The sequence below is a fragment of the Bison bison genome, unplaced genomic scaffold (assembly GCF_000754665.1).
Source record: "Bison bison bison isolate TAMUID 2011002044 unplaced genomic scaffold, Bison_UMD1.0 scf7180017864072, whole genome shotgun sequence".
Classification (NCBI taxonomy): domain Eukaryota; kingdom Metazoa; phylum Chordata; class Mammalia; order Artiodactyla; family Bovidae; genus Bison; species Bison bison.
Window position 1 is genome coordinate 12,824,665 of NW_011494644.1, and position 11,315 is coordinate 12,835,979.

The window sequence follows — 11,315 nt, forward strand, 5'->3', positions numbered from 1 at the left end:
TTTCCTTTGTTGTGCAGAAGCTTTTAAGTTTAATTAGGTCCCATTTGTTTATTTTTGCTTTTATTTCCAATATTCTGGGAGGTGGGTCATAGAGGATCCTGTTGTGATGTATGTCAGAGTGTTTTGCCTATGTTCTCCTCTAGGAGTTTTATAGTTTCTGGTCTTACATTTAGATCTTTAATCCATTTTGAGTTTATTTTTGTGTATGGTGTTAGAAAGTGTTTTAGTTTCATTCTTTTACAAGTGGTTGACCAGATTTCCCAGCACCACTTGTTAAAGAGATTGTCTTTAATCCATTGTATATTCTTGCCTCCTTTGTCAAAGACAAGGTGTCCATAGGTGCATGGATTTATCTCTGGGCTTTCTATTTTGTTCCATTGATCTATATTTCTGTCTTTGTGCCAGTACCATACTGTCTGATGACTGTGGCTTTGTAGTAGAGCCTGAAGTCAGGCAGGTTGATTCCTCCAGTTCCATTGTTCTTTCTCAAGATTGCTTCGGCTATTCGAGGTTTTTTGTATTTCCATACAAATTGTGAAATTGTTTGTTCTAGCTCTGTGAAGAATACCGTTGGTAGCTTGATAGGGATTACATTGAATCTATAAATTGCTTTGGGTAGTATACTCATTTTCAGTATATTGATTCTTCCAATCCATGAACATGGTACATTTCTCCACCTATTAGTGTCCTCTTTGATTTCTTTCACCAGCGTTTTATAGTTTTCTATATATAGGTCTTTAGTTTCTTTAGGTAGATATATTCCTAAGTATTTTATTCTTTTCGTTGCAATGGTGAATGGAATTGTTTCCTTAATTTCTCTTTGGTATTGTAATTTAAACTCCCATCCTCTGGCCAGTGTTCCTTGTCCCCCAGAGGATACTGTGGCCACTCAGTGGCACAAGAGAATTTTAATCGACTTCTCCTTAGAGTTAGAGGACAAACTCTAACAACTTCCAGTCATCAAGGATGCATCTCAAGGGTGTCTGTTGGGAAGTGGATTGGTTATTTGCAACCTGAAAGACAGTCATTACAGAGAGGAAAAGAAAGAGAAAAAACTAATAGGCCTCCTTCAATTTCCATGGGTGGACTTCCTTGGAGGTAAGTCTTTTTGAGACTTATCCTACCTACCCAGTACTGTTGCAACCTGAGAGCCAGGCAAGGTTTAGGGTGCAGATCCCAGGCAAGCTGAGGCATGACAGCCTCCTGGAGATGCAGGTGGGACTCCCGAGAATTGGGTCCCTGGGCGGGTCAAGGCATGATGACCTCCTGGGACCCCTGGACTGGCGGGTCCCTGAGCAGGTTGTGGCTTGACAGCCTTTCAGGTACCAGATCCCTAGGCAGGTCGAGGCATGTCTACCTCCTGAGACTCCCAGACTGGAGTTGGGTGTCCCCAAGGTCTCTAGCGTGACCAGTGCTGAGTAGGATTAAGGGGTTGTAATTTTAACTCATTGTCAGTTTGTTCATCACAGATGGGAATAGATATCATGATGTAAAGCAATCCAAGCCTGTGCCCTGAGACCCGGAACCTGGTGAAACAGTCATAAGCTTTATCTTCTTACTGCTCTAAGGGAATGTAAGTCACTGATTTCCTCCCCTAGTCCCCCATAAGAGCAGGTTAGGGTGTCTCCAATGGTAAACATTTCATTGTCATAGACCCACTTGAGATAATAACGGAAATAATGACAAAGGAGTGGGTTATTTAGCCCTGTTGTTGTAGCCATGCGTTCCGGGAAACAAACTCACTCAGAAGGACAATGCAGATAGTGGAGTGCAGTTTATTACACCGGCAGGCCCAAGGCAGAGTCTCCTCTTAGCCAAGGACTCCGACCAGCATTTGTGAAAATCTTTTATACCCCATGTGTACGTGTCTGAACCCACCACTCCAAATTCCTTGAGACTTACATAAACCAAGGAAAATACAATCCCAATAACCCCATCATTCACGTGCTATGTGCTCATGTGCTCAAACAGTCAAACAATTAGCCAATAATCAATAAACCCGAGGTTACACTCTGATAGATACAGAAAAATTTATGGCCTGTCTGGAGGAAGGGGTGATTAGTGTATGTTTTCTCTTAGGCGATGAGTAACCTAGATACGATCTTCAAGGTTCCCCTGTCTGGAGGGGGTCTTATCCTTCCTTCTCTTGTTGTTTTCATAGGGACTAAACACAGAATTCAGAGTCCATTGGAAATGTGGCCGAGCATGGTCAGCATGAACAGGCCTAAGATGGAGTCCAGGCCCTATGAATTCCTTCTTCACTGTTAGGGGCATTAAAGTATTTTAATACTAGGCTGGGTGGAGCAATGTTGCCTACAAGGGGGCAGGGTCCTGGTTGTAGGAGTTAATAATTGGCTTAAGAACAAATTGGTAAGAGGCAACAGACCAGATGTTCTATAAAAGTGGAACGGAGATTTGATCCTGGGGTATGTTTGTAACTTTAGGAGAAGGGTGGTAAGGGTTTGGGCCCAAACAGCCTGCAGGGCTTAACTCCCAAAGTGGCAAACATTATCCCTGGAAGCCCAGTTGCCTTTGAAGGGAGGCCAACAAATGGACTTCTAGCAGGCACTGTGTGCCTCTCACCTGCCCTGCCGGGTTCACTGAGAGATGCTGGTGCTGCACATGTTGTAGGAAACACTCTTTGGCCCAATAGCCCACCTATTGGAAGATGAAGGCCTGAATATCTAGAGGGGCTGGCTATTATACAGTATTTCCCTCCCAAGAGCCAGCTATTTTCTGGTTGTCCCTCCGGAAGACTGCAGAGGCAACATTGTGGGCCTGGATGGGGATCAGGAAAAGAGCATGAAACAGGAGGGAAGGGTGCAGGGCACAACCTTTGAAAGAATGACATAGCCCAAGGGCATAACATAAACTGATTAAAATCAGTTGGGTCCAAGATGATAAGTCAAATTGAACTAAACCTTAATCCCCAGTCTGTAAGCTAAATGACACCCAGAGGTGGCAGGACAGCCCCAGGACACCATCAGAAGAAGAGTGGGTGGTTCCCCAATGGTTGGGATGATCCTCCCACTCATTAGCATATGAATTCACCCAGCTCCCAAAACCTAGCCCAGCCACATTGCATGGCCTAAGCCCTTGCACTCTGCAATGGCCCACACCCTGCAGGGTGTACTTCTCTCTGAATCCTAACAAATCCACCTATCACCTACTGCTGTGTCTCTAACTGAATTTTTGCAATCAGTCATCAGAGCCTGAGCTTCATTAGGTCCTGAAGCCAGGCATCATGGGTTTTGGCTGGGCTTCCTCCAAGGAAAAATGAAATCTTAAAGCTTTGTATAGATTAAAAAAATAAATCCTTGTGCTCCATCCCCTAAATTCAAATCACCTCCCTAGTACACCAGTTCTAGAGTATCTGACTGTTGAATTCTCATTTAAAAATAGGAAAGAATATTGTATCTGAATAAAACCTTTATATTTCAGTATATACATTGTCCATATTTGATTATTGGGTTAGACCGGAATAGTAGAATAATTTGTTTCCCTTTGTAAAATAGTTACATATTGTTATCTGCAATTTTATATCAGTATTATGAAGAGCACCCTTCAGCATTCAAGTGTTGCCATCATGTAAAACGTTAACTAAAGAAAGGCTGCTTATTATTTCAGTCTCATCGCTACTTCCTGGACAACCTGATATTCCCTGGAGATTATCCAACCTCCCTTTGAGGTTAGGCACAACCTTGTTTGATACGTAAGTGCTCAGCTCCCAGCTGCAAGTGGGGTGGTTGCATCTAGCTTATTAGAATTAATATGACTCACAGAGTTGGAAGAGATCTGACATTATCCTTTATGCAAAATCATAACGAAATACTTCAAAGTTTGTGTAAGTTTGATTTAAAATGTTAAAAGGATCAATATCCTGAGCAGTATTTATAGTTACTTTTAGAATGTTGAACAGTGCATGTGTGCCTGTTCTTTTTGTTTGGTTGGGTTTTTGTGCCAGTTGTTTTTAAAAAAACAAAATATTGAAGAATTGCATTTACAGACAAGTTTCAGATCAGATCAGATCAGATTAGTCGCTCAGTCGTGTCCGACTCTTTGCGACCCCATGAATCGCAGCATGCCAGGCCTCCCTGTCCAACACCAACTCCCGGAGTTCACTCAGACTCACGTCCATCAAGTCAGCGATGCCATCCAGCCATCTCATCCTCTGTCGTCCCCTTATCCTCCTGCCCCCAGTCCCTCCCAGCATCAGAGTCTTTCCCAATGAGTCAACTCTTTGCATGAGGTGGCCAAAGTACTGGAGTTTCAGCTTTAGCATCATTCCTTCCAAAGAAATCCCAGGGCTGATCTCCTTCACAATGGACTGGTTGGATCTCCTTGCAGTCCAAGGGACTCTCCCAGCCATCACCTGACAGCCTGCCTCTGGGGTACATGTGGGGGCGGGGGCACATTTAAGGCCCCACACTGGGTTTGTGCCCTGGGTGGCGGAGGGTGGTCTCATCTGTTCCCCTGGATCCTCAGCCTTCCCCACTCTGCCCGCTTCCCTCATCCTGCACTTGTGTGTGAGGGTGTGCCAGAATTGGCCAAGCCCCCAACCCCTCCACTTGTCTCCCTGTATCTGCAGTGGGTGAATGGGGTCCATGTGATCGAGCACGAGGGGGGCCATCTCCCCTTTGAGGCTGACAGGAGGCCCCTGTCTTCCTGCTGCATAACCATCGCCATCAATAACACGCTGTCCCCCCACACCCTGCCGCCTGGGACCATCCTCTACAAGACGGACCCCTCCATGTGAGCAGCACCTAGCCCAGCCCTCGCCCCCGCCCCCACTCCCCACCCTGCCCAGACGTCTTCCCACCAGGGGACAGGGTGGCTTCAGCAGAGGTGAGGCCCTGGCTCTTGGAGGCCAGGGAGACATGTGAGTTGAGATCGAAGGATTCAGGACAAGGCCACTGTCCCCTTGCTCCGTCCTAGGTACCCCAAGGGTTACTTTGTCCAGAACACAAAGTTTGACTTCTTCAACTACGCGGGACTGCATCGGGCCGTGCTCCTCTACACCACGCCTACCACCTACATTGATGACATTACCGTCACCACCGACATGGACCAAGACATTGGTGAGGCTCCTGCCAGGATCTGCCCTCAGCCAGGCCCAGAGTGGCTTGGTTCCCTGTTTGGAAAGATCCCCTTGGAGACGGGCTCTCCCATCCACCTCCTCAAGGTGCTCTCACCTGTAGGACCGCAGGCCACATGCCCCCCTCTTCTCTCTCATCTGATCTCTCGTCTCCTGTAGGGCTGGTGAATTACCAGATCATCGTCCAGGGCAGTGACCACTTCCAAGTGGACGTGTCTCTTCTGGATGAGGAAGGCAAAGTTATGGCCGAAGGGGCAGGGGCCGAGGGCCAGCTGCAGGTGCCCAGTGCCCACCTCTGGTGGCCGTACCTGATGCACGAGCACCCTGCCTACCTGTACTCGTTGGAGGTAATGGTGGTGAGGATTGGGCTGGGGGAGGCCGTTTGCCCCCATCCAGCAGCCCTAGCTTCAGCAGGCCTGGTCCCCTCAGCTTCCTGGTCCATTGGATTGAAGAGTCCCCAGCCTGATTTTTTTCAGCCATTGGTGGGGAGGCCGAGTTGGAAGAGAAGCCCCGCGGCAGAGTGGGCAAAAGTTTCTTTTTGCTCACGGCAGATATAATTTCTGCCTCTCTCCACCTGCAGACCCAGAGGTGGGCCGCGGTGATTTGCCAGGGGCTGTCCTGCGAAGCTCAGGCTGCGTGGGGCTCAGGCCGGTCAGGCTGCCTCATGCCCAGTGCTCGATTTCGCAGGTGAAGCTGACGGCGCAGACGGCTGTGGGGCCCGTGTCTGACTTCTACACCCTCCCGGTGGGGATCCGCACCGTGGCCGTCACCGAGAGCCAGTTCCTCATCAATGGGAAGCCGTTCTATTTCCGAGGGGTCAACAAGCATGAGGATGCAGACGTGAGTAGGGGCTCCTGGGTCCCTGTTTCTTGCCATCCCCTTCCCTGCAGCCCCTGGAGTGGCTGAGGGCAGCTCAGAGCAAAGCGCCCCAAACCACTGCCTGTGCTTGGCCTGGATAGCGGGCTGATGGGGTGACTCCGGCGGGCCCGGCTCTTGGAGGAAACGTGTCTGGGATGGAGTCGAGGGCAGGGGCTCATCCGTCTCTGCTGTCCTCCAGATCCGAGGGAAGGGCTTTGACTGGCCGCTGCTGGTGAAGGACTTCAACCTGCTTCGCTGGCTGGGCGCCAACGCCTTCCGCACCAGCCACTACCCCTACGCAGAGGAGGTGCTGCAGCTCTGTGACCGCTACGGGATCGTGGTCATCGACGAGAGCCCTGGTGTGGGCATCGTGCTGGCGTGAGTGCCCGCTGCCTGCACTGGGCGACACCCCCAGTTCAGCAGCCTGTGCGTGCATGCTGTCGCTCAGTCATGTCTGACTCTGGGACCCTATGGACTGTAGCCCATCAGACTCCTCTATCTGTGGGATTCTCCAGGCCAGAATACCAGAGTGGGTTGCCATTTTCCTTCTTCAGGGGATCTTCCCGACCCAAGGATCGAACTTGTGTTTCCTACGTTGGGAGGCGGGTTGTTTACCACTGAGTCATCAGGGAGGCCCAGAGTTTCTACTAGAGGGAAAGAAAATCAGACTGACCTGTTCCCTCTCCTCCCCTGGCCTGCAACGAGAGCTTCAGCAACGTGTCTCTGCAACACCACCTGGAGGTGATGGAGGAAATGATCCGCAGGGACAAGAATCACCCGGCCATTGTAACGTGGTCCTTGGCCAATGAGCCCGCTTCCTTCCTGAAACCGGCTGGTTACTACTTCAAGTGAGTGCTCCTGCCTTGCCTGGTCCGGGTCCCCGTTGAGACCGCAGCCTGCTGGCCCAGCTCAGCCTTGCCTGGCAGCCACAGGAGAGTGGCGGTGGGCCCTGCAGTGGGTGTGGGCTGCTTCCAGCCCAGGTGCATCCATCCCTGGTCAATTCAGGGGACAAGATACTCACCCACCCAGATTATGACTTCAGACAAGTGTCTCCTTGTCACACCTGAAATGAAATGCAGAGTTAACCTACCTGCTGCTGCTGCTGCTAAGTCGCTTCAGTCGTGTCCGACTCTGTGCGACCCCATAGACAGCAGCCCACTAGGCTCCTCTGTCCCTGGGATTCCTCAGGCAAGAACATCGAGTGGGTTGCCATTTCCTTCTCCAATGCATGAAAGTGAAAAGTGAAAGTGAAGTCGCTCAGTCGTGTCCGACTCCTAGCGACTCCATGGACTGCAGCCTACCAGGCTGCTCCGTCCATGGGATTTTCCAGGCAAGACTACTGGAGTGGGGAGCCTACCTGCTGCTACATAAAACTTCAAATTAAAGAAAAAAGATAGTGACGTGGCCTGACTGACATAAGGAACAGACATTTGTCAAAGAATACATAAATCTGTGACCTGACTCTCCAGAAGGGCCATTGAATGGCTCAGGCGCTTGCACCTTCTGGGAAACTCTCTGAAAACAGAGCTACAGAAGCTGATACCAGCTGGAAAGCATAGCCAGCGACTGTGGTGCCGCAAGCAGCATTTCCCTCTGTTCTGCTCTTTTCTGAGGCACTGAGCCATGGCCAACAGAGCTCCAGTCAAAACCAAGCCCTGCTGTTATTGTTTAGTCCTTAAGTCGTGTCCGACTCTTTGCGACCTCATGGGCTGTAGCCCACCAGGCTCCTCTGTCCTTGGGATTTCCCAGGCAAGAATACTGGAGTGGGTTGCCATTTCCTTCTCCAGGGGATCTTCCTGACCCAGGGATCAACCTGCATCTTCCGCTTAGCAGGCGGCTTCTTTACCACTAAGCCACCTGTGTCTTCCCTTGATTTTTATGCTGTCCCCATTCCTGGGAAATATAGTACATGTTAGAACTGCACAAAACCACTTTGCAATGCTTTTGAGTTCACCTGTAAAGGGGATTTAAGCTTTATAAAGCTGACTTACCTAGGCATATAATTATAAACAGATTTTCAAAGACGTGCATATTCTGACTATTCTAAAGTTACGTTGTTAGACAGGACCAGGTCACCTGAAGTTCATTGTCCGTTCACTGCATACCAGTATCTTCCCCCACACCCCAGGCATTGTCCTAGGCAGAAACCTCACAGAGGGGCCATCTCCCAAAAGTGGGCCAGCCTCCTGGCGTGTTCCTTGGTTTCTTCTCTTTCTTGCCATCCTGCAATTTTAGCGTAGCCGGGCATGGAGAATGATTTCACTTACTGCGGAGGCAGCAGAGGCCATGGAAATACTCCCTAGGAGACACTGCCTGCATCCCCCTGTCCTGGATGGAGGCTCTGAGTAGTGGACCTTCCTGGGCAAAGACGAGCTCTGGACACACAGCTGGAGGTCGGGTTGGGCAAAAAGTTCGTTTGGGTTTTTTCATAACATTGTTCAAAAACTCGAATGAACTTTCTGGCCAAGCCAATACATGTATTTAAGTCTCTAGTGAGTGCCCAGTGCACAGCTTGCCTCCCAGGACACGTTCCCTAGTGATGTGTTACATTAATACTCATCCTAACCTGCACAACATCCTAGTTTTGTCAGAGATGAGGAAACTTGCTTTTGGCAGCGCCCAGCTCAAAGATCTCAGCTGTGCCTCTCCTCTCTTGAGGATGGCCCCCTTTGGAGGACGGGTAGGGGGCTAAGATCTGGGGAGGGAGGAAGAGAGAATGATGTCAGGGAACATGATGTCTCAAGGAGCACGTTTGCTTACCTGAAATGCCCTAGAAGGCAGGGAGGAGAGCCGTGTCTTGGGGGTGTTCTGTCTGGGAAGATGGGAAGGAGAGGATTCAGGAGGGGAACCTGAGGCCCTCCCCATACTGACGGCACCGTGTCTTCTGCCCTCCGTGGACAGGACGCTGATTGCCCACACTAAAGCCCTGGACCCCTCCCGGCCCGTGACCTTTGTGACCAACACCAACTATGAAGCAGACCTGGGGGTGAGCCTGGGGGTCTCTGCACATCTTCCTTCTGCCTGTCCTCTTGTCCTGCCCTGATGCTTGCTGACATGAGCTGCTGGGAGGGACCATGAGCAGCCAGTCTGACCATTTCCATAGACGGTCTTTGGGTTAAAGAGAGCTGCCAGGGAGTGATTTGCCAGGCAGTGTAGCTTCTTGACGCTAAGGAGGTCAGGCATAGGGAGGTCAAATTCCTTCTCAGTTCATTCTCAATTCATCGATCTCTGCACTTTGATTTAATTTTATGCCCCCAAGTTTAGTATGCTCAGAAAGGGGCAGAGGTTTAAGGGAGCTTAAAGTCATCATTGACTTGTGTTTCTCCAACTTGGCTGATCATTGGAGCCACAAAGGGAAGCTTTTTGAAAGTACAGAGGTCCGGATTTTGTGATTCTGATTTATAATGTCCAGGATAGGAATTGGAGTTTCTAAAAAACTCCTCAGTGATTCCAGGCATCAATCAGCTTTGGGAACCACTGCTGAGATTCAGTGTCAGGGGGACTGAAAATTGAAGGGAGAGGCTCACCCAGCCGGTTGGACCCCATGGCTCTTCTCACAGTCCCTGGGCACAGCAGCCCCTCAGAAACTGTGTTGAGTTGTTGCACAAAAGCTGTAAAACAGGAGCAAGAAGATGCCTCACTAGGGAACTGAGGCCAGTACTAAGAAGCGCTCCAGAAAGCGAAATGCTCTCGAGAAAGAGCGGATAAGAAACCACTGTGTTCAAGTGTAAGTGTGAGCACTGTCGTTTTCACGTGGACCCGACGGTTTGCAGCCCTAGTGATCCGGGGCCATCCCTTCAAAGGAACACGACTATGGTGGAACACCAGCGGGGCACAGGCGACCTGGGCATCTCATAGTCCTAGTGGCATCCCTTTCTGCTCTAGTGGGCAGGGGAGCCTGTGCTGGTTCCCCCAGAAGGTTGCCAGGCTCACCCGCTGGGATGTGTGAGCTGTGGTGACGTGCCCACACAGAGGTACCGCTTCCCAGCGGCATCTTTCCGTCCCAAGCTCAGAAGGGTGCTGCAGCCCCCTGGGAGAGATGGACCGTGTGGGTCCCAGTGCAGACTCTGCAGGCGAGCGTGGGTTCAGGTGAGCTTTGCGGTCCACCGAGCAGCACATTGCTCAGATTCACGGCGGTGCTGCCCCCAACCCAGGCTGCCCTCCCAGGAGGGAACTGTCCAGTCTCTTCAGGGCCCGTGACAGTAGCTCAGAAAGGGGACTCGGGAGGCTCTGTGAGGAGAAAACTGCCTCCGGCCCTCAGTTGGTCCAAGAGGATGACTAGTGACAGGAACACCACCTAGGGTTGAAGGAAGTCCAGTCTGGATGGGCTCCCTGGGCCGGCGTGCCTGGGGCCAGCTCTCTCATCGCCCTCCCCGGAGCCCAGTTGCAGCCAGGTCAGGGGTGCCGGCCCAGAACGAGAGGCTTGCTCCCTTCACTCGCTCCATTCAGGTCCCTTCTGACTATTATTTCCTACACGTGCGCATCTAACGCACTTTCCTCACTCACTTCTTACTTCCTCTGCCAGAAGCACCCCGAGTGTGAGTCCTCCACTCTCCTGGTTGGTGGACTCTCCCCATGCTCTTGCAGGCGCCGTACGTGGACATCATCTGTGTGAACAGTTACTACTCCTGGTACCACGACTATGGGCACATGGAGGTGATTCAGCTGCAGTTGGCAACCCAGTTCGAGAACTGGTATAAGGCCTACCAGAAGCCGATGATTCAGAGCGAGTACGGAGCAGATGCCATTGAAGGGTTTCACGAGGTAAGTGCATCGAAGATGGGAGTTATTTTTTCCCTCTCTCGGACAGGGATGTCAGTCGTCACGGCCCCAGACTAGAGATCTGCCTCTTTCCCTGTCCCTCCCTTGTCCTGGCCACCTCCCACAGCTAACCAGGCCAGCCCTAAGCCGCCTCTCCACACGGCCGGCCCGGACTCAGCCTCTGTTCCATGTGCGTGGTCCTCAGATAGTCTCCCACAAGCTGCCCAAGTGGTCCCTGGAACAAATCCAAGGCTTGTCCTGTCCCTGGCTTTCCCTGACCCCACAGGACGAAGCCGTAATCTGTGCTCAGGGCTGTCCGCGTCCTCTGCCCTCTCCCAGGCCTTCAGTCCCAGATCCTGGTCTGTTCTGTTTGGTGGCTCCTGTGCTGGCCTGGCCTCTTCCTTCTGCCCAGGAAGCCCTTCTTAGCTCCATAACCCCAGCTAATGGAACTTGACTCAATGGTCATGCTTCAGCTCAGGTGTCCACTCTTTGGGGAGGAGGACCCCACCTAGCTGGGCAGAGGAACACCGTGAGCTGTCATGCTCTCTTTGGTTCTCTCCTTGACCAGACCGGGGGCTCCAGGAGGGAGATTAAATTGTGT

General features: G+C 51.1%; 1 protein-coding gene across 1 annotated transcript in view; it reads left to right on the top strand.

Moving 5' to 3' along the window:
• LOC104986779 (beta-glucuronidase-like) overlaps positions 1-10,807 on the top strand; it is a 16,766-nt gene extending 5,959 nt beyond the window's left edge. The window contains exons 2-9 of the mRNA XM_010837459.1: positions 4,348-4,752; positions 4,936-5,078; positions 5,255-5,442; positions 5,783-5,935; positions 6,153-6,331; positions 6,655-6,801; positions 8,855-8,939; positions 10,541-10,807. Coding sequence (XP_010835761.1) covers positions 4,348-4,752; positions 4,936-5,078; positions 5,255-5,442; positions 5,783-5,935; positions 6,153-6,331; positions 6,655-6,801; positions 8,855-8,939; positions 10,541-10,792 — 1,552 coding nt within the window. The 3' untranslated portion in view covers positions 10,793-10,807. The remainder of the gene's footprint in view (positions 1-4,347; positions 4,753-4,935; positions 5,079-5,254; positions 5,443-5,782; positions 5,936-6,152; positions 6,332-6,654; positions 6,802-8,854; positions 8,940-10,540) is intronic.
• Positions 10,808-11,315: the final 508 nt, after the last annotated feature.